The 23,169-nt window shown below is 40.5% G+C and overlaps 2 protein-coding genes across 2 annotated transcripts in view; both read right to left on the reverse strand.

The window, feature by feature from the left end:
* LOC112150481 (adapter protein CIKS) overlaps window positions 1–4,985 on the reverse strand; it is a 5,724-nt gene extending 739 nt beyond the window's left edge. Inside the window, exons 1-9 of the mRNA XM_024278846.2 lie at window positions 4,446–4,985; window positions 3,140–3,235; window positions 2,197–2,789; window positions 2,082–2,124; window positions 1,941–2,005; window positions 536–633; window positions 388–456; window positions 190–306; window positions 26–100 (exon numbers count right to left, since the gene is read on the reverse strand). Coding sequence (XP_024134614.1) covers window positions 26–100; window positions 190–306; window positions 388–456; window positions 536–633; window positions 1,941–2,005; window positions 2,082–2,124; window positions 2,197–2,789; window positions 3,140–3,180 — 1,101 coding nt within the window. The 5' untranslated portion in view covers window positions 3,181–3,235; window positions 4,446–4,985. The remainder of the gene's footprint in view (window positions 1–25; window positions 101–189; window positions 307–387; window positions 457–535; window positions 634–1,940; window positions 2,006–2,081; window positions 2,125–2,196; window positions 2,790–3,139; window positions 3,236–4,445) is intronic.
* A 1,390-nt stretch (window positions 4,986–6,375) lies between these two features.
* Window positions 6,376–23,169, reverse strand: part of chd1l (chromodomain helicase DNA binding protein 1-like) — a gene marked incomplete in the record, with an annotated part of 22,835 nt that continues 6,041 nt past the window's right edge. The window contains 15 exon segments of the mRNA XM_024279421.2: window positions 6,376–6,637; window positions 8,881–8,962; window positions 9,057–9,275; window positions 9,348–9,456; window positions 12,200–12,314; window positions 12,480–12,550; window positions 12,626–12,724; window positions 12,801–12,994; window positions 13,081–13,232; window positions 14,367–14,512; window positions 16,911–17,109; window positions 17,187–17,340; window positions 18,738–18,852; window positions 20,165–20,275; window positions 20,362–20,435. Coding sequence (XP_024135189.1) covers window positions 6,518–6,637; window positions 8,881–8,962; window positions 9,057–9,275; window positions 9,348–9,456; window positions 12,200–12,314; window positions 12,480–12,550; window positions 12,626–12,724; window positions 12,801–12,994; window positions 13,081–13,232; window positions 14,367–14,512; window positions 16,911–17,109; window positions 17,187–17,340; window positions 18,738–18,852; window positions 20,165–20,275; window positions 20,362–20,435 — 1,960 coding nt within the window.

The raw sequence follows: 23,169 nt of genomic DNA on the forward strand, positions 1-23,169 counted from the left end.
CAGTCTCACATAGGGAGGGACGCACCTTTTTGGCTCCTGGGAACAGAATAGGGATGAAGCGGAAGTTTTTGCTCCCGTTCTGAATGAACTCGCTCTGGAGCTGAAAGCACAGGAGAGTGAGGTGGAGGCGGAGGAGGAGGAGGAGGAGGAGCAGTGCTGAGAGGAGGCGCAGGGATGCAGGAGTCTGACCTGTTTGTGGATGTACACCGTGTTCAGCATCCTCTCGTCGTTCTCCAGCTCAAACGGGGAGGCGGTCACTGTCTCGTAGTACTTGGGGCTGATGATGATGATGATCAGGTATTCTTTCTGGTAAAGATCACATGATCACTCACCTGAGCCCCTTTCTGCTCCTCAACATCCAATCAGCAGCCTGTGGCAGACGCTTACCTCACTCAGGTACCTCTCCATGAAGTCGATCTTGCTGATGCTCCTGAACTGCTGCTCGAAAATGTCAATCTGAGCAGAAACGAGTTGTTAAACAAACAACATTCACCTGCTATTGTTCAGGAAAACACAAACTGGGAGACGCACGTACATGAGTGTCGAAGCCGTTGTGTCGCAACAAAGCCACGAAGTTGATGATCTCGTTGACGTGCTTGTCATCGTCCGCCTCGTATGTCACGAAAACCCTCCCTGAGATCAGACAAAAGGTGTGCAGGTGCAAATCCCAACGCTGGCATCAAGTTTTTGCAATGTGTCATCAGGAACCATCAAACACTTACAGATGAAGAAACATCAAATGCACCTAAATTTAGGGCTGCCCCCAGTAGACGACTAATCGACTATGAAAATAGTTGACGACTAATTTAATATTCCATTAGTTGTTACCGTATATATTATATGGAGTCGGAGTGTAGTACAGTTGAAAGTTATCATGGCATTCTGCTAGCTTTTTGGACTGTTGGCATTTATTACATTTTTTTAGGCTATTTTGGAGTTTAATCTTTTAGCTACTGTTAGCTGTTTTGGCTAATTTAAGATTTTTTTTCAGTTTTTTTGGGCAAAATTTCGCATTTAACTAATTTTTAGCTGCCTGTCAGCTTCAGCAATTTCAGCTTTTAGCTTCAATTTCAGCATCTTCACCTATCAGCACTAGCATCTTCAGCAGCCAAATTCAGTTCACAGCATTCACACTAGTATTATCACAGGTAATGTTATATATCTAATTTTGAGTTAGTTTGAATCTAATGATGGTTAAGATGTGTGCTTTACATCCACTTTGTCCATGACCCGATTAGTCGACTAATCGGATAAAATAATCAGTGATTAGTCGACTATTAAAATAATTGTGTTGTCAAAAACTGTTTTGTTTTGTTTTTCAGCGTTATTGTTTCTGCGTTTAAGTCTTTTTGTGACGCCTCATCTCTGTTCTCTGAGCATGTCGAGTCTATATGCTGGTTTTAAATCTAAGAGAAGCTGTCGGCCGGTCCTCTAGTTGAAACATGAATATGATGCTCTCTTTTTCCATGACAGTTTTGGCATTCTTGAAGAAGAAGAGAATCCACACATAAGGGGTTGTTCTGTCACAATCTAAGGCAGGGGGTCTCAGGCTCCAAGTCTCGAGGGACGGCATTCTACTTGTTTTTAAGAAATCCAGCTTAACCTCCTGCTGATTACCTGGATCAGGTGTGTTCAGACAATAAGGAGCTTCAATGTCAGGTTAGTTGGAGAACATGCAGGGCATCGGCCCTCGAGACCTGGAGTTTGAGACCTGTGAGAGAACAGTCTGACCTAAGAGATCAGACAGACATTTGCTGGTAGTCTCTTCTTTCTTTCACTCGCTTCCACTTTTCCAAAAATTACTCTATTGTTAGTGATCTGAAACTCTTTGGATTAAAATGTATTATGTAATAGTTTAAAATTAGGTTCTGCAGCAGTCATGCCACATGTCAAATTTGGGATTATATTTTATAAAACAGCGTCAGCGATGAATCTCTTACTCTGCTCCAGAGACAGCGGCATGCTGTAAGCCGGGCGTCGCTCTTTGGCCGGAGAGCTGCGGCCGCTGCACAGAGAAAAAACACTTTTACCTTCAAGGTGAAACATCAAAGGAGCGGGCGTAAAGTGAGCCAAACACTCACAGCTGTGTGAATCCCGGGTCTGGAAGTCTGCAATCCCCCGGATCTTAAAAAAAAAAACAAATCCTCTGTGGATTTGATCCCAAACAGTCGTTTACTAATGTGGCGAAGGACTTACAGAACGGGCTGTAGGCTGGATGCTGCGGAGGCCTCCGGCTGAAGGCGTCAGCGGGGTGCTGGGGGCAGCAGACGGGTCCGTGCGGCATGCAGGAGTACGGAGAGAAGGTGTGATGATAGAACTCGGCTGACGGCGGGTTGGAGCGCAGAGACATGGGCTGCTCGAAGCTGCTCATGCTGCCGCCGTGCTGTCCGGGGAGGGACACCGACTTGGAGAAGCAGCTCTTCTCTGAGCAGCTGAAGTCGTCCTTCTGGTTTAGGTAGGACGGCAGGCTGTTGGGGTACCCCGAGCCGCTGCTGGCAAAGCTCGGGTGGAGCAGGCTGACCTGGCTGGGGAAGGGCGTGGGTTGGCAGTAGCCGGCCGGTAGGCTGTGAGGGAGCTGCGATGAGAAGAGGCTGGAGGCGGCGGGATGGAGCGCCCGGTCCTGCTCCTCCATCCACCTCTGCCTGCTGAGCGCGGGGCCTTCAGAGGCCGCGGCGTGCTTTGGGAGGTGAGGGGCGGAGTCCAGTTTGCAGACGCTGCTGGTTTCTGGCCCCTCCGTGTTCATGGTCTCATCATCCTCCTCGGGCGTGTTCAGATAGCTGCTGACAAAACTATAATACAAGGTTTCTCAGAGAAAAAGTCAGACAAGCATCTTTAGAGAAGTTTTGCCCCCTACTGACTTTTTTGGGAGGAAGTAAACTGACTGGCTGCAGAAGAAAGAGCGGATCGTAACCTCAAAGTGAACTTTAGTCTCCAAAATGAAATCTTTTGGACAGAAACGTTGGGTTTTTACGCTCTTTTTCTCACCTTCCCTGAGCTTTCGGCTCACTGCGCCGCTTTCATCAGCTCTTATCAAACAGGAAAATCAACAGTAGCTGTTTTCACCCCCTGCTCTGAGAAAGGAAGCGTGCTACTGCCTTCCTTTTTGCTAACAAGCTTTTTTTTTTTTTGATGTCCTCACCTATTTGGAGCTGAGGTTCGACAGACGGAGGCAGGCAGCATCACTGGGCCTTTTCCTCTGCTCGTCCATGTGTCCGTCAGGCTGCACCCAAAGGTTCTGGATTTCAGATGGAGACCACAGAAGACAGAGCTGGAACACTCACTTGTTTTTTTTTCTTTGTTTTGTTTGTTTTTTTTATTACAGCCCACACTTGTGCCTTTGATTCTGTCGAAGGCAGACCCGCACATGACGAGATGTTTCCCACACAGGGGACTTTTTTTTTTTTTTTGAAAGGTTAGGTGGTTATTACTGAGGAGAAAAGAAAATTAGGTCTCAACAAGGCAACACAAACTTTCACATTATTATTCCTTTGATTCACTTTAGGTCGATTTGTGGTTTATTTGCTGTTTTTTCCGCTAATAAACAACAATATGATATTTATGACGTTTCTTATACTATATTTTACATCCGATGTTTTTTGTTTTTTTTCCTTTGAAGCATCAAGCTTGCTGATATTTAACAAGTTTCTGTCCAGCTTTTTTTGTTGAAAAAATAGATAATGAGTTTAAGACAAAAAAAACTACAAAAGAAGTTTTTTCATAATAACTTAGGTTAAAAAAATGAAAAGATGTCATAAAAAATGTTGTTTGAAACTAAATTTGGTTAAACCTTCTTGAATAAAACAATAATAAATAAATAAACTAAATTTTCAAACCATCATATAAATACTAACATCCGTTTGTTTACAGGTTTTCTGGACCAATAAGACAATCATTTGTCTGAAATATGAAATAGTAAAAATTATCAAAAATAATTGGAATATGGAGTATTTAAGAGGAGTATTAAGAAGTATGGCACAATCAGTGTACATGTAACGTGTATATGTAACTCAAGGTAAAGTAAGAAGTACTCAACTAAAGGATGACGTAACAGAAAAATAGAAAAGTGAGTTCAAACACAACTTAAACAAGAAAAATTATATTTTGAATTAAATTAAATATAAACTACAGTAAACTTTTGTCTGAATCAGAAAATTGTGTCAAATTGGGATAAAATGTGAGATTTTAGACTAAAAGTACTTGTTTTGTTTTTCCTTAGTTTAAATAACTCGTTTCTTTCCACCTGTGTTCAAAACTATAGTTCAATTTCCAGCCGGTCTGCCTTCCTGGAACCGAGGCTGCGCTTTACGCAGACTCTGACCCAGATCGTCATGTTTTTCGTCTCTTTCACAGAAACTCTTTCCTCTCTGTAGGCTCACAGGCAGCCGGGAGCTTCAGCTCAGCACATTTCTCACGCACGAGGTCACAGACAGCCTCGCTGCTCCTACCGTCGCGTCTTCCAGCCTCCGCCGCGCAGCAGCAGTCCTTGTTTACGCGGAAAAGCCCAAAGTCTGGTAGAAAAGCTGCGCTGACGGTCCTTTGAGCCGCAGCCCCTTCATGACAGATGACAGAAGACTTCTCGACGCTTCACCTCCTCGGGTTTTTTTCTTTTTTTGCGGTGTTCAGCTCAGAGCAGCACCGCCCCGCAGCAGAAAGACTCCACCTTCGCTCGTCTTTCCTGTTTCTCTGTGCGTAAATATGATGGGTGTGCGCCGGAATGCGCCGCTCCACCACCGGCACTTCTGCTGCCTCAGGACGCTCCTGTCCCGCACACACAGGTGTGACACTGTCAACCAACAATCTGTTTAGTACTTACATATTTGAAGGAAAAAAAAACAGCTAGTGACCCAATTATGAACATGCTGTCAAAATTACATCATAAAGACACTTGTTTTTCAGGAATATTAAGCTGGAATTTTTGAGAAACTCACTTTCCCTTCTCTATTTCATGCAATTTTTCAATAATAGATACATTTTCCTTGTATAAGTGATGAAATGGGACACATTAAATCCTCAAAACGAACAAAATTAACTGAACATTAAAATAAGTGTTTCACCTGTGACAAACACAGAGGGGGAAGTATTACGGTTTTGCTGCGGTTCAGGGTTGCTTCAGACTGTAAAGCACCCTGAATTAAAAATGATAACCTTTGGTTGTGTGACCTGCTGCTTGGCTTCATCTGTGGGCATAAATGAAGCCAAAATGCTCAGTCAGAAATGAAAAGTCTGAAGGTTTGCTTCGAAATACCTAAAGTCCTCCATTTTCTTCACCTCTGTTCTCGGTAACCTCAATATTCCACTGGACTCATTAACACACACAGAAACCCCATCTTGCTGCATCTGATCTTCATCCTGCTCCACCTCTCTAGATCAGGGGTCTCAAATGCAACTGACTGAAGGCGGAGTCTGGGCGTATGGGGCTCCATTTGTTTTTTTATGTTTTTGCGTCCACTGTCTATATCTTTGGTCCATTGTTTGTCTACTGAACAAGTTCACTGAACATTTTTTAATTTATTTATTTTCATTTATTCACTCCAGATAACACACCAAGTCCCTTCCTCCCGGTCTCCCATCTCCTCAGCTGTATGATCTCCTGTTAAAACTCTTCCATAACAGCCACACAGCACACTAAAAAATTCCATCACTTGTCTTATCTTTCTCACCATCATCCTATGCCGTCTGACTAAACCCTCCACAGCCACAATTTTCAGATTACGTCTACAAAAGATGTCATCAACCTGTGCTCTCCTCTCTCTACTCTTGTCCTCTCCACTGCTATTTTCATTCTTTCAGCAAAGTCTACCATCACCTGTGCTTCTGCTGCATTCCTGTCCTGAACACCAAACTCCTCCTTCAGAGCCTCTTCTCCTCCATTCCTCTTTTCATTCACACCATGACAAAATAGCTTCATTCTGTAAGCTTTATCTTCTTTCCTTCTGAGATCCACCTTGTGGATCATGTCAATCAACTCTCTAGTTTTCTCTGTCCACGTTCCTACATACTCTGATTCCTACACTCCTGTCTTTCCTTGTTTTTTCTGTTCCTCCTCTTCAAATTTTTAAGAATCTCTTTTGCTTAAATTTTCTTTGAAGGTAAACTGTTTTGCTTAAATTGACATCAGCAGTTCTAGTTGAATAAATGATGGATTTGTTCAATCTCTGCTGATAATTATTGTATTGTAATAACAGAGGAGGATGTGTACGTTTTTGAAGTGCACCTCTTTCTGTTCAAATTGATGTCATTTTATCTGTTTCAATCTCATTTACGGTCAAATCTCAATTAGAAATAACTGATTCTGATACCAGATCATCTCACTATGACAGTCTATGTCAATTGTATTCCTCAGACTTTATCAAATAAATCAAAAGCATTCATCGGTACTCACCTCCACAGAGTGAAGTACATACAGTTTATTCACTTGTAATTACACTCAAACGCTTCATTAAATCGGCTTTAATATGATTTAGTGTTTAGCCTACAAGTTCATCCAGGCTTGGAAGAGGATTTTCAAAGAAAACTTTTAGAGTTGATGCAGAAAGTGGGCAGTGTTGACTTTTCTTTGTTTGGAGAAGCAGGACTCCAGCCAGGCCTTCTGCACAGGAACAACCTCGGGACTCCGACTCTTCAGATCACGGAGCTCCTGGTTCACAAGAGCAACCGTGTCAGGTCATGTTGATCAAAAACTGCTATTCTTTCCCAGTTATACAGGATGTTCACATCATAAGTTGGGGTTCTCCCACTATAATTTAGACAATTCAGAATAAGACATTGATAGAGCAGAGTAGAAGAACACTGGCAAAAGCTTTATTTAATCAACCTTTTTGGTACTTTTGTGTCTTTGGAGCCTGAGATTGTGTGATTTGTTCCAATTTTCAGTTCTCACTTTTCCAGTTTCAGGCCTTTGACTAATGTTAACCTTTTAACACCAGAGCTCCAGTGTTTATGTTCTTTAATTTGCTGTACGTTAAAGATTTTGTTTCAGCATCACTGTCAACGCCTCAGGTGTGAAAGGGTTAATAGTAGGGCTGTTGAAGAAACTGGGGTTCTCCACAAAAGTCCCGCCCCCTGATGCCTCAGAGTTGACAGTTCTGAGAAGACAGACACACCCCCACCTGTGAGCAGCTGACCTGAAATCCAGCTGGATCAAACTACTCGCAAAAAAGTTGTTTTATTATTTTTCACAAGCATAATAAAGAAACTTTATGACAAAAAGAAGGAATAACCTTAAAAAAAGGGGGATAAAAGAAAAATAGAATTTCAGACAAAAAGTAAAATGGACAGCAGAGCTCTTAGGAGAGAAATTGTTATTTTTGGGCTGCCTGGTGTGACTTTAGCCTGTTTTTTTTGCATTTTCATTCAAAAACATGCTGATTCGTTCGTTGACAAATTTTATTCTTGATGTTTTATAAAATTCTAACTAAAACTTTCATTCTATGTTGTAAAAACAGTTTGTTAAACATTTTTGGGGGGGTTTCCACAGTAAAATTAATCCAAGTTTTTCAGGCAGAATTTTCTGTTTTTGCATAGTTTTATGTCTAGTGTGTGAATATAACAAGGAAAATGATGAAATAAAGGAAGTGTTACATAGGAGAGGTTTTGATGATTAAAATGATACCAAATAAGCAAGCAGGTAGTCTTTCAAAGTGAAAATACATACCGGTAATATTCAAATATAGACAAAAACAGAGCTTTAGACCCTAGGTTCCAAAGGATTCAAAATAAATGTTCTAAATGTACAATTTTGTTTGTGATTTCATATTATGCTTACTTGCAGAAAATAAGTGGTTGGCAAGTACTTTAACTAAAAAAAAATAATGTCAATTAACCGCGATTCATTTTTTCCAGATATGCGATTAATTAGCTGTTTTTTTTTTTAAATTGATTCCCGGCCCTAGTTAATAGTCATTTTTGGGTCTTCTTCCATGGAGTTTGGTACGAAGCCCTGCAGACCCACTGCTGGATAAGATACCTCTGGAGTAGATTGAGTCTCTTCTTTTCTAAATGTTCTCTGAACACCGGGATCATCTGCTTGCTGATGTGTAACATTTGTTTGAGTCTGTTGCATTAAAAACTGATCCTCCATCTGAATTCTATCCATAAATTTGACCTGAGCCCATTTAAACTCCTCTGGTTGCTGTGTGAACCTTTTCATGTCACCCTCTCATGTGGAGTTGGTTCTTAAATCATCTTTAAAACCCGTCTCAGCACCTTCATGGCAGCTCCTTAATGATGTCACTTTGCAATGATTCTGATTCTAGTGAGTGTTGAAACATTACCTCTGTGCCTAACAGAAACACCTTTTTGAGGAGCTTTGAAATGATTGGTGGAGAGCTCCAACCTGGACATTAAACTCCTCCCACCTTCATTCTTCAGTCCATGTCTTCATTCTTTACTTTCAACAGCTCAGATACTACCATGACCAGAGCTCTGCCACAATGGTTTTCCTCTTAGCTTTCACTAGCTTTTTACCTGGGTCCTTCATTCATTCTCTAAACCTGTTTTGTCCCTTTTGAGGTCACGGGGGTGCTGGAGCCTAACATACTCATGGATGAAGGTAGGATTCACCTTGGACAGGTCGCCACTCTGTTGCACACCCATACACACCTAGGGGCAATTTAGAGTAACCAATGAACCTATAAGGCGTGTTTTTGGACGGTGGGAGGAAGCCGGAGTTCCCGGAGAAAACCAGGGAGAACATGCAAACTCCACACAGAAAGGCCCCCCATGGATGACTTGGTAAAATAGCGTATACTGTTGCTATACTGACTACCTCCTACTACCTGACTACCTCCTGCTATACTATACTGAGATGCTGTTGCAGCTACAAACGGCTCCTCTGTGGCCCGTTCATAAACGCTGTCCTGCTGGGAGCAGGATACAAACCTGTGTGTGGATGTTGTTCTCCACTTCTGCTACAATGTGGGTGACGTTGTCGCTCAGGACGTCCTCTTCATCTCCATCATACGTGCTTTGGAGTTAAAGAGCCATTTTGACGCTGAGCTGCTACATCTTATATTTTTGAAGGCATTTCAGAAAGACAGAAAGCTGTGAAAGGATATGTGATAAGGTAGCGAGCCAGACTTTTTCTTTCTGACGCAGGAATATTGTAGAAAAACACGCAGACTCCGTGCATGAAGCCCGGCAACTCGGTGCCGCTCTTCAGCTGTGCTTTGGTTTGGCAGTTGCCTGAGCTGGTGGACGCTGGTTTGGGGTCGACCGTTGATGCTGCTGGCGTCTGAGGTGCTCCGGTCTTCCCGTCCACTTTTTTGTAATAGTATCTGAGAGCTCAGTTAAGGAAGCCTGAATCAACGGAGGAGCATGTGAGTTAAGCGGATGACCTGTTAGGATACATGAACGTGGGAATCCCTCTGGAGGCCAGATGCTTTCTGATGAGCCTCTCGGTGCCGTACCAGTTGAAGGCTTTGGTGGAGTGGCCGATACGAGGAAGATGAACGCTTGCTGAAACAAAAACAAAGGAAGGTCAGGAATGTGGAAAGCTTTAGTCACATGCACTCATATGGTGCTGCAGGATTTTGGGATAAATGTTCACTATTACCTGTAGTCAGCAGAAAAAATGTGCATGAACACTTTTGGTCCACGACTTTGATTTGATTTGTCCCGGACCAGCAGATTCTCACCTCCAAGTCGTCACATATTGACATTTGGTTGAAGACTCCTTTGTGTCACTTTTTGATGTTTTTGGGATCCCCAAGTCGTCATTTTTTGACGTGCTGCCTGTTAACATTAAATAAAGACCGGTCCAGTACCGTGATGCTTAGTGCACGGGTACCCAAACCCGGTACCCTAACCCGACACCGGACCAGACGCGGGACCGGGCGTGAACCACTAACGGGTTAAGGTTAGAGTAGCAGTACTAGATGTGTGTCGGGGACCAGTGTGTATCCGGTACCATGTCCCGAGGGTTGCAGACCCTTGAATTTACGATCAGCCAGTACGTCAAAAAATGACGAGTTGAAGACAGCCAAAACATCAAAAGTAATGAGGGGTCCTTAACCAAACGACAACATGTGATGACTTGGGGATGAGAATGAGTGGTCCGTAAAGGTTTGACTTTTTATTTCCTGCAGAGCGCCCGTATCCACATGTAAGACTCTACCAGATCAATGTTTAATAGATGAGTCGCTTTTACAGGAACACGCCAGAGAACCTGATCTGGGTTTGAATATTTCACACCTCGAATATTTTGGCAAATACACCATAGATCCGTTTGAACCTAAAACTACCGGTATATGAAGAAAAGCAACATTTTTTGAGCCAATCCCAGATGTTTCCTGGTTGAGTTTTAGGCTCCAGAACAAAAAGACATCAACTTCAATCATCAATACCATCCAAGCATTCTGTGTATGTGAATTAATAATAGCTTATAAAGAAAACAACACCAGCCGTCTGATCTTGTACTCAGAGTTTTCTCAGGTGAAGCAACAAAACTATTTGACACAGGAGAGGAAACCACAAGTAATGTGGCAAGAACAGGCCTGAAAGTGAAAGTCCAAACAGAACCCAAGCAACATGGAGGAGGCCCAAAAGCGCTTCTGAAAACCCAGGAGAGGATGAGGGACCGTCAAACCCACAGGTCCACCCAACACCAAGAGAGTCCACCGGAGTTACTGTGTTCCTTTTTCTACAGCGTTTTTTATCATCTTTTTGCTGCAATGGATCGACTTCATAATTACAAAAACAAAGAAATGTTTGTGAATGACTGTGGGAGGCTCTAGAGCAGAGGTCTGCAACCTGCGGCTGCGGAGCCACTTCTGGCTCTTTTACACCTCCATTGTGCCTCTCTGGAAAAAGAAATACTGTATAGAATAATAGTATTTTTTTCAAGTGAGGGTTACCAAATTAGCATTTGTTTAATTTACATTTGTTAAATTTATAAATGTATGACTGAGGTGTACCTTGAAGATAAACTAAAGGTGTTTACATCCCTGTTGACTTGAGGAGGTCTTGTTTGCTCTATGGTTCCTCCAGAATGCACCGATTTCCAAAACTAAGAAAAACTTTGGTGAAAAGTCTAAACCAGGGCTGGCCAACCCTGGTCCTCAAGAGCCTCAACCCTTCCTGTTTTCCAGCTCTCCATGGACTGCTTGATGCTGTCAACCTAAATCAGGTGTGTTCAGCTAATCAGGATGTGGAATTACTTGAGTCAGCTTATCAGCAGCAAGCTGGTCTGGGAGAGCTGGAAAACAGGAAGGGTTGAGGCTCTTGAGGACCAGGGTTGGCCAGCCCTGGTCTAAACCTTCATTAGGTAAAGCATATATTATCGTATGCTGTCCAGAGCTGCACTGGGATGATCGGGTCTGGCACAAGGCATCTTTTATTTTGAAAGGAAATCATACGAGCTTCTGTCAAATGTAAAAAATAACTTCACATGTTGAGAAAAAGCTAGTTTCTTTTTATATTTCTGTTTTATCAGCTTTATTTGGCCCACACAGGGCAACAGGCGTGATCCACAGCTAAAAGTCCACAAAACTAAATCAGGGTCAGGCAGGCCTCAAGCACCAGCATGAGGGCATCAGAGGAAAACCAGAGTAGTAGGATCCAGGCGAGGGTCAGGGCAGGCGACAGATGAAGCGGGCTCAGAAGAGACAGAAGATCAGGTCAGGTTGCTTATTGGCTCAAGCTGAATGAAAAATAGGACTTACAATATAAACATATTAGGAATGTGGGCGTGGTTAACAAGAAAACCTCTGTTAAAAAGGAAATCCAAAAGTTTACTTTTAGTGATTCTTCTAAAAACTGCATACGTCTGTTCATCACCCCTAGGTAACCAAAAAAGAAGAATGGTTGTTATGGAGATAAAACCAATAGAAAAGTTGACAATTCAGCTCGTGGATTTAAATATTACATGTACTATTTTTTTTTATTGACTTCCTTTTTACTCATTATTCTTAGAATTTGTGATAATTTATATATATTTTTTATTAATAAAGAGCTTTTGAAGATTTTTTTGAATAAAATGTTTCTATTTCAATGCCTAAATACACATTTGTCTGACTTTAATGTTTTTGTGTCTTGAGTTTTAGATTTTTAAAAAGATTATTTTTTTGTTTTATTTAGATGTGTTTAAAATCTGAATCTATACACCATTAAAACAGCATTTCTGCCACATTTAAAGCCCTTGTTTGATCTCAGTTGACAGACTCCTTATAGAAGATGGTGCTTCATCACTGAGTGTCTTTACCTTTTTTCCTCCTGGCTGCCACATAGATCTTCTTCAGGCCTTCATCCAGAGCCGTTAAGAGGATCCCAGACAAATTGTTGGCCTTGTCTCGCCGCTGTGCCACAATGAGAGCCAACTGAGGTGACAGGAAGGAAATGAAAACAGGTTCACGACTTATAGGATGGCAGCTCACACACAGAGAACACACACACAAAGATATCAAAAAATTGAAAAAAAAAGTCATCAAGAGGGATCAAACTTCTGAACATGAGGACACTCCCATCCTCTGAGCAGAACCTGCCTGATCTTGGCCGTCCAGTCTGGATTGTTTGTCATCAATGGGGAAGAGCAGAACACTTCCCAGCTCCAGATCTGGAAGCATATTTCCCCGATTTAGAGGTGCAGATTCCCTGCAGATGTTTTCATGGAGTTAAAGATGCTCGTCACCTTTCATCTTGCCGGCCAGCTCATACTGTTTTCGTGGTTGGTCTGATCTCACCTCCAGCGCCGTGAAGAGGCCTCCTCTGCCCCATCGGCCTGAGTCATCTACCACAAGTCATGGTGTCAGAGAGACGTTGGGCGGATGCCCATCAGAAAGTGTTCCCATGGTTGGGCCGCTTACCAACACAATGGACGATGATAGCATCTCCTTTGGCAGCGTGTGGGTGAGTCACATCACCAAGAACATAGTGGATTTCCACACTGTTCGAGTCCATGGAGCCAGAGCTGCTGTCATCCTCCTCATCCTCGTCTTCCTCACTCCCCACAGGCGGCAGACAAAGTGACCTGTACCCAGAGGACTCCCACCATGCCATTCTGCGCAAACAGAAAAACAAAAGGTTTGGGTTAAACTCCCGTGGTTGAAGTCATTTAGCTGACAAATCTTCACATTATTGTGGTACTTCTTGGCCTGCTGCTTCCTCTTCAGGTCCTCCTGGAGCTTTGCTCTCTTGGCTGCAGCTTCCTCCCTCCTCTTCCTCCGGAGCTCCAGCTCTGCTTCGGTCAGAGGTTTCCTTTTCCTCGTTGGAATCCCAACAGCCACCGAAAGGGAGACCTGACACAAACAAACAAACATGTAACGCTCACATTTTAAAATCACATAAAAGTTTATTCCACTTTGAAGGAGAAAAATTCTTCATGTAAATCTATAAATGTAAATGTCTATAAACATGAAAAAACATGAAAAAACCTTTAATGTTCAGGTAAAATAAACGTAATAGTTATTTATTTAATTTAAATAATTATTTTATAATAACGAAAACAAAACAAAAAATGACTAAATTAAAAGTACATAAATTTAATTGAAGAAAACTACATTAAAATGAATGAATTAAATCGTATTAAATTAAATCAATAAACCAAATAATAAAATTCTATATTACAGAATATAAACACAAAAAATCTGCATCTGGATTACTCCATCCATAGGATTTAAAGAAACACGTTTGCATCAATTAATATGCATGTATTTAGTATTTAGTATGTATATGTGTATATATGAATAACAAAAGTTTGTTTTTTTATGTTTGTGGCATATTTGTTAACTTGATGTTAAGTTTTGCTTCTGTGTAAATGGTATATTTTGGATGGGATTTGATAAGTGTGACACTTTAGCCCATTCCTTTTTGGTTGATGCTGATTATTATTTAAAAGTTGTGAAATGTTAAATTTATACAATCGACCAAATAAAATCTCAGCTTTAACAATTGTGTTCATGAGCTCCAGTTTATCAGGCTCTAATAAAGCGATTATCAGGATGGGGGGAGCTTTTACAATGTAAAATAAGGTAAAAAACGAGCTTAATTGTATTTTGTAGAACAAAAAAAAGCATAAAGCTATAAAGTATCTGTACTTGAAGGTTTTACAGGAGGAAACAAAACTTTAACTACACAAACTATAAAAGATATTCAAAACAAAAGACATCAAAAATGACTTCCATCTGAAATCAGATAAAAACTGCTACAGAAAAGTTAAAAAAACAAAAAAAAGGTTCAAAGTCCAAACCTGAAACCTCATAAAAAGATGTCAAAGAGAGTCCAAAGACAATTTCTCCACTATGTCTTTGTCTTAAACTTTTCCAGCTGATTCTTAGAATAAAGTGGTTGAACTTTCTGTTGTAATGCTACAAAGTTAGCCTTCGTTTGTTAAATGATCTAAAACTCCTCAAGTTGAAGTGACAGAATCTCACCCCGGCTTTGTGTCTCAGGGCTCGTCCCTCCCCCACAGCCTTCTGAATCTCAGCCAGCTGCTCCTCCAGCAGACGCTCAAAGATCTTCTGGTCGTCAGAGCTCGGGTCGCGACTGTAGTCTACACCCTCAAAGATGTACATGTGGTCTAGAGGAGGAGACAACCAGCCGCTGACGGTCAACAATCATTAGAGCAGGGGTCACCAACAGGTCGCCCGCAGGCCTCTTCTAAAAATAGCACAACTCACTTGTGAGCTGCTCGAAAATTTTATTTTATTGTGATGCAATTTTTTAAAATCACACCTGCCTTTATAAAGAATTAAAAATTAAAACATCTTAAAGATATATGTTCATTATTTCTGAAGCCAAAAACGGCCTGTCCCAGTATTTTTATTTTTTTAAATCGTTTTCTCTTTAACGAGATGATCAATAGTCGCATTTCCATTAACTCTGAAATTTTGCAAATTGGAATTTGGATAATAAATTCTCCTAATGGAAACACAACAATTTATAAAAAAACTAGCATTTTTCGAAAAAAAAATATTGCGCTTAGAGGAGGAAATAGACATTTTTTGCAAAACTGTAACGGAAACACTTTTTTCGAAATAAATGCGCTTCTCGGTATGAAGTGTCTGGCCTGAGCGCCGCTGAGCCGACGCTCCAGGAGGTCCCGCAGCGTCAAAGCGCTTCATAAACTGCGGGTCATACAGAATCGCGCAGCTCCTCCCCCTTTCCTCATCGCTTCATCTACAGACGCACTTTTGCAGCTAGGAGCCTAAAGTCTCATGAGTGCGAGCGCCGTGACAAAAACCTGAATTTATGTTGTCGTGTTTTCAGACATAAAAAAAATCCAGATGCTTATTTCTTAGAATGCTTTTTCTTTTAACCAGAACAGACTCCTCCCTCTTCTGAGTCGAGCTGCGCTGCACGCGCCCCAGACAGAGCTGTGACGTCACCCACACACTCCCTTTTAGTGAATGAAATAAAAAAAAATACTTGTTGTCGTTCATCGCCGTGTTTTTAATGACTTATCGCGTGAGTTGGTTTGTGATTTATCGCAAAATTATAATTTAATGTAAACAGTGTCATTTTGAAATTTTTTTTGAAATTCCTAGAATTTCATAAAGTTTTGCGCAAATGTGTAATGGAAATGCAGCTAATAACAAAGAATGAGGCGTCCCCTTCTCTCTTTCCCACATGGAGACACCAAGAATATTTGATTATTAGTTATCTTTAATGCAAACACAGATTACAAAAAAAAATAAATGAATAAAACTCAAATTTTTTGAAAAAAAAGTTATTGCGTGTAGAGGAGCTGGTTTTGGGGGCGTATTGAAATGGATGGACATTTTTTTGCAGAACTGTAATGGAAATTGACTTTTTTCTGATTAAAAGAGCTTCTGGAGTGTCTGTCAGAGTACAGAACAGCGGGCGCCATGAGAGATCAACGTCACATCTCCTCTGTAAAATCAATAACCAAAATTGCCTCATGGCTTCATCGGTAGCCGCACTTCTGCAGCCTGAATACTTGTTCTGGACATTCTTTTACATTCCACTGAACAGACTTCTGACTTGCACCTGAGACTGTCAGTGGACTCGCTGCGCGACCCAGCGCGGCACGCGCACACCACACTGCTGTGACGTCACTCAAATGCTCCTTTGTAGACGATCAAATAAAAAAAACACATATTGCCGTGTTTATAATGACTTATCGCGTGAGTTGGTTTCTGTTTTATCGCATTATTATGAAACCGTATCATTGCGATACTGTTTTTTCTAAATTCCTATAATTTGGTTAAAGTTTCATGTGTAATGAAACAGAACCCAGGGCTGCTGAGTGTTTCTGCATGGTGCGTTCACTGAGCCCCGGATATTGGCAGTAAAACGAAGCAGTTTATCAGAGAAAACATAGAACACCGGCACTGATCCGGATATAATTAAGTGATTAAATAGTGTCGACGTTTTCTATGAAAAACTGATTTGTTTTGCTGCGAGACGTTTAAAAATGACAAAGTTTAGTGGACTGAGTTGGGCCGAGTGGCTGTTCGCTTATTTCCAGAGGTCAGTGAACCCACCATGCGCAGATTCTTGTCTGCTGTGGGATCTGTCAATCAACCTGTTCGGAGGTTTAAGGAAAATAAAGGGACGGGTACATGAAACTGAATTAAAGCGTTTGAGGAGCGTATCCACTAATAATAGTTATAATTAATTAATAATAATTAATTAATAAGTTATAATTTTGTTAAAAACATTTCATTTGGTCATTACAAGATCTGTTGAGATTAATAAAGTTCTGAGTATTGATATCTGTTTCCTAGCTTGTTGTCATTATTGATAATTATGCTAAGAAATCAGTGTATTTACATAGAGAAGTATCATTATTATTATTAATAATGGATAACTAAAGGCAAACTAAGCAAATGTATTACTTCAAACTGGTAGCCCTTCGTATGATTCAGTACCCATGAAGTAGCCCGCAGTTTCAAAAAGGTTGGTGACCCCTGCATTAGAGAAACAGAAATATTTGAAAGTGGATGTGAACATACTCAGCTCGTCTGATTCCGGTCTTTCCTCTTTTTCTTCTTCTTCTTCTTCTTCCTCGTCTCCAGCAGCCTTCAAGTCCTCGTCATCGACCCAACAACCATCTCGCGATGACCCAAATATATTCTGGAGGTTTACGTCCTGCACCGAGCTCTCATCTGACGACAGGAGCTTATCTACTCCAAACTTCAAGATTTCACTTAACTGGGAGGGACGAGACATGGAAGCTGGGTCACAAGGACGCATGGAGAAACTGGATAGTGAAGCAAACGTGAACCCACCTGCACTCCTGCAGCAGCTGAGTGAGCCTGATCCAGTAAAGAGAAGCGTCCATCTTCGATGACGGTGTTGGTAAGCTGCAGCTTGGACACGGCACGAGAGTACATGATCTCCTCCACCGTGTCTCTAGCCAGGAGCCGGATCAGTTTCACGGGCCTGTAAGGGTTTGAAGAACCATTCTGATCAGCAAAGTTTTCTTTTAGTTATGATTATGCCGTTTTAGGCTAAATCAAAAACCTGTGTGGTTTCTCAGACATGCATGGTTTCTGCAGAGCGAAAGGAGTTCATTCGAAATTGAACTCTGAGTTTTAGGCAGAACTGTGGAGCAGAAGAAAGCCCCGCTCATTTCCCATAAACCATTTTGTTTATTCACTCTCCTGCTAGCTTACAGATCCTCAAAGTCCCAAGCTAACATTATCAGTGCAACAAAAATGGTGAGCAATATCAGAGCTACCCAGCGGCCCAGTTTTGATCCAGATTCCAGCTCAGATGAGAAAAACAAAGACGTTCATGGATCTATTTGTCTGCAGGTGGATGCATCAGAATGGAGCAGAGCAGGGAGTTCATGACCCACCGATTGTAGTTTGTATGAAACAACTAAAAGCTTTTTCAAACTGCATATAACTGCAAGAAATTTTACTTTTGGTGTTTGTCGTCCATTTTCAAAAAAAATACTACGAGAACGTGTTAAAAACACAAAAACACAATTTTCATGGGAGTGGGTCTTTGAGAACTCAAACAGTGTTCCCCACTTATTCACATTTCTTTATTCGCAGTTTCACATATTCGCTGATTTTTTTCAGTTTGTCACAAAAACTTCAACAACACAAGATTCTTGTATAAAACTTTTGCTTTTAAAGAAGCTGCAGGAAATTCCCAGGATGGGAGCGCACGCCAGCCCATTCGCTACGCATGCACGAACACGGATTCGCCGTATTCACGGAAGTCTCCTGTTCCTAACTCTGTGAATAAAGGGGAAATAGTGGATAGATAGATATAATTTATCCGGACTCAAAATTAAAGTATCAAGTGCTAAGCTAGCGTTATAAAATGAAAGTTTGAAGGAGTTCACAAATTCACTACATTAAAAAAGCAAAATGTCAAGAATACACACGCTAAGAGACAATATACAAAAAATAAATAAATAAAATCACAATATTTATTAAAAAAACATTGATTATACATAGCGCACCATGAACAAATAAAGATTTACTATTCAAATTAAAATGACTCCGTTCTAAATGTGATCGTTTCATCTCTGATCTCTTCGGTTCACAATAAAGACTATCTTTGACAACTCGGCTGTGGTGCAGCGGTAGGGCGGTTGACTCCTGAACCCCGAATTGCCTCTGGTGGGAGGTTGGCGCCAGTGTTCGGCAGCGGAGCCACCACCAGTGTGTGAATGTGTGTGTGAATGGGTGAATGGGTCTGTGACTGTGAAGCGCTTTGGGCCCTCCAAGGAGGGTAGAAAGAGCTATACAAGTATACGCCATTTACCATTTACAGTCAATGACATTTAGCTTTTACTGTTATTTGTTTTAATACGCTTTTACCTGTTTTGGCCAATCCTGTGGCACCTTGCGGCCGCCTGCAGGTCGTTCTGTGGATTGAAGTCACTGTCCACAAAAATGACCGTGTCAGCCGCGGTCAGGTTGATGCCCACTCCTCCTGCAAATAGCACAAAGCAAAGAACGCCGTGTGAGCTTATTTATGAGAGACTAAGAGAGAAATGAGGCTGAAACTAAAGGAAGTGTACCTCCATCAGTTAGATCTTTGGAAGGAAATTTTCATGTAAATAAAACTTTTAGAACTGCAAACACTGCCAGGATAATGCTAAACTATCAAGTTTAAAGCTAAACATTTTGTGAAATGCTTGAAAATCAACATATCCTACCAAAGTAGCTAAATGCTAATTCAGTGGCCGCACATTCTAAATTATATTTTTATGATTTATCTAAATAGTGCAAACGGCAATCAGCAAAATGTTCAAGTTACTAACCATTAGAGTACCTAAATGTTATTTAAAAAAACACCTAAAGATAGTATTTTTTCCAAAATAAAAACCTTCAAATGTTCCACATTTTTACAAACAACCGTTCCATAACATTTATACACCCTAATGTATTTTCTTGGATTTCCTGCATGATCTGGTGGATCCTACACCCCGATGTTGGTGGAATTTCAGAGACACCGGCAGCTTCAAATATGTGCTTGCTGCTTTGTAATTATATTTTAGCAGCTGCTCTCTAAATCTGATGGATTTATCAGCCCCACATCTCTTAATAGTACGATGATCACATTCATGAAATACCAAATTCTTTCAGACCTTTTCCAAGGCAAAACAATATTTCAGGCTTTTCAGCAGCAGAGATCTTTTTTTCCCATAATGCTTGATAGTGGTGGTCTGTTTAATAATATGGAATGTCCTTCTTTAGTAGTTTTTTTCTTTAATTGAACTCACCTGGAGAGCTAATCATCACAGGTGTCTGAGACTGATTTCATGGATCCTAAGATCTTTGAGACACAATATCATCCACGAGTTTAATTGAAAAACAAATAAATAATTTCAGTAGTTTACATAAGTTTTTTTCATATTTTACTGTTTTAAAGTTAAGCCTAGTCCACCAAGTTTACATTTAAATACGAGCAAGTTTTTAGCCTTTGAATTGGCTATTCATGTAGCCCTAAGAAAATAGGTTGCAACAGTGCAACAGCCTCCTCTTCCTCCTTTCACACTATAGATAAGACAGAAAAGGTGCTGATTTTGCACCAGATTTTCTGCAACATTTTTATCAGTCTGCTTTCTTGCTTTTGCTAGTTTTATCTCTGCAACAGATAAAAAAAGAGACAGGAAGGCTGAGAAAATGTGTCAACAAAAAACCATTATACACACTTTTTTTGTTCTTTTTTCTTAACCACTTTCTTTATATCAAACCAAAGAAAGAAAAACAATCTGTAAAGAAAAAAACAACCCAGTCACCTGCTTTAGTGCTGAGCAGAAACACAAAGATGTCTTTGGTGCTGAAGTTCTTCACCGCCAGATTGCGCTCCTCTCCTCGGACAGACCCATCCAGTCGCTCGTAGCTGTAACCTGAACATGAAAGCTCAGGTCATCTATGGAAACGCTCCAGCAGCAGGTAAACTCCAAGTTTACCGAGCAGATGAGCTCTCACTCACCTCTGTACTCCATGTAGTCCTGAAGGATATCCAGCATCCTCGTCATCTGGGAGAACAGCAGGACCCTGTGGCCCCTTTAAAACAAAACACACAAACACTCAAAACTTTATCAGAGAAAACAAACTGTTTTTACTAAAGTTCAACGACTACACCACAAGACTCTGTATTTTCTATTTGAAAACTCTGAAAATGCCTAAATATTCTGTTTTTTGAAGAAGGTTCACAGCTTCACAAGTTTTTCTACAAATAAAAACAGGTTGAAGTCCCACTCCGATCATCTTTTGATCAATTGTAAAAGTGTTCCCAGTGGTTATTTTTAAAAATAATTAGGCCGTTTAAGCCAACAATTATTTTATAACTGTTGTTTTCTTGTCAGCAGTTCCTTAGAAATATGCCTCTTAGTTGTGGGTGGGATCATTGGTGAGGCCAACCCACCCGCTTCCTGTTGCTGAGAGCGCTCACACTCTCTCACTAGCTTAACGCTCCTCACACCCTCAATCTAGCAATACCAATGCAACAAAAATGGGGAGCAGTTTTGATCCAGATTCCTGCTGGGACGAGGACAACAAAGATGTTGGTGGATCTATTTGTCTGGAAGTGGATGTATCAGAATGGAGTGGAGCAGGGAGATTGTGACTCACCCACTGAATTTTTTATCTTACAAATACGATCTTTTTCCAACAGCATTTTTTTTCCTCTGCATCTGATTCACAACAATTTGAATAAAGAAATACTCACAAATGCAGTTTAGAACTTCCTTTTCTTTACATATGTCCTCCATCATCAGGAAAATACCACAAAACACAAGTTTTCATCAGTCTGTCTAGTTAAAGCTGAAGCATAGTTTATTCTAGAGGTGTGCCAAAATATCGATATTGTGATATTTCGCGATATTTAGTCCTGTGATTTATTCTCGATGGGTTCTCACCAAGTGTCGATCTTATATTTTCATTTGAAGAGGCTGTTGTGCTGAGCATTCTAGTCGCATGATGGAACTGTTGAGCAGCTGGGCGCGCTGCATCGGACATTCAATGGCGACGCACGCACTTGATTCAGGAAAAGCACCGGCGAGATACAGACTGTAGCGCGTGAGTAAAGCATGTCTACCTGTGCGAGTTTGTAATCCAGCTGTAGAAGAGCCAGACGATAAGAAGTGACTTTGTCTGAGCGCTAGAATAACCGCGATCGCTTATTTCCCGTTTGATCGGTGCGCTGTGGGAACTGGGCGCGTGCTTCACAACTGTTTGTGTGTACTTCAGGTACCGTCGGAATTTTGTTTTCATGCACTTCGATGTTTAACCTGCTGGTGTACGGTGTAACTTTGGTAAATTTATGGAGTGAAGTTTACAAATAAATGTAATTACGTTTTGCTAATGTTCATTTAAAGTCATTCTTACATAAAAATGTAGGATGTCTGAACTTAAATAAAAATGTAATTAAAATAAAGTAAATGAATTCACTGTAAAGTAGGGAGGTTTCTAGTTAATTGAAGTACTTAAAATTATATAAATTATTATTAATTAAAGTTGTTTATTAATATTCTGTAATATAATTTGAATTTGTAAATATTTATTCCCATTATTATGTGTTTTAGTGTTTTTACTTATTGACTGCTGACTGACCAAATGGAAAATAGATAAAGATTAGAAAAATAATCTCAAGTGACAGTCTGAGTAATTCACCCTTCAATTTTGGATGCTCAGCCCTTTTCAAGAATGAGAAAAGTGCACAAAAAATGAGGTCAATCTTGGCAGAGGCTGTAAAACATTATATTCATCATCCTTTGGTGTGACGTTCCTTTGGAGGTAGATAGCTGTCGCCACTTGAATTATTTAAATTTGTTCTGTTGTTAACAACAATTCTGCACTAAATAGTGTCACTGCTGATCATGTTTACTATTGTTAACATTGAACTTGACAGATAATTCCAATTCAGTTGTTTTCAATGCTCGTCAAAGATTATAGTATTACTGATTTCAGCAATGTTGCACAAAAGTGTCTTTAACTTGTTGCACAAAATAAGAAAAGTTGTTTAATATGGTTTGGTTTAAGCTAAAAAAATAGATGCGGGATACATTTTACCCCAAAATAAGTGTTCTTTTATAAAATGTTAGTTATTTGAGAGGATTTTCACCAATTATCAAAGTATCGCGATATTATCGATATCATGAGCCATGTATCGTGTATCGTATCGTATCGTGAAGTACCCAGTGATTCCCAACCCTAGTTTATTCTAAAAATCGACAAAAGTTTTTGATTCTGTTTGTAACTTTGCTCCAATAGCAGCAAGGCAGCTCGACTCATACTTGTGGCCCCGCCCCTCATATTATTAAGACCATGTGACCCTCTAACTTTACTTGGAACTTGAGTGTCACAAGCTGTTGCTGAACAACCATAAATGTACCAAGTATCTTGGTTTTGTTTTTCATGAAAACATGATTTTTTCAGAAGGCAAGAGGGTGTTATCAGAGTCTGCTGGGAGGGCACTAGGAGCTGTAGTTAATAAAATGAAGGTTTGTCCTGAGTTGGGTTTTGACATTTTTCAGATGCAAATTTAGGATATTTGTTTTTCAACAATCTACAGTGCAAGATTATGTATATTAAAAATATTATGTTTCAAAATTATAAAGAGCAATGGAAACTTAATGTCTTACAAAAGCCAAAGCTAAGAAGTTATTTACAGTTTAAGGAAAGTTTCTTTACTGAGCCATATGTTAAATCTAATTTAAAAAGAAGACAGAGGTCCCTGTGTGCTCAGCTCAGAGCAGGAGTGCTGCCCCTAGAGGTGGAAGTGGGACGCTTTAAAGGA

This window comes from Oryzias melastigma, linkage group LG4 (genome assembly GCF_002922805.2).
Source record: "Oryzias melastigma strain HK-1 linkage group LG4, ASM292280v2, whole genome shotgun sequence".
Lineage (NCBI taxonomy): Eukaryota > Metazoa > Chordata > Actinopteri > Beloniformes > Adrianichthyidae > Oryzias > Oryzias melastigma.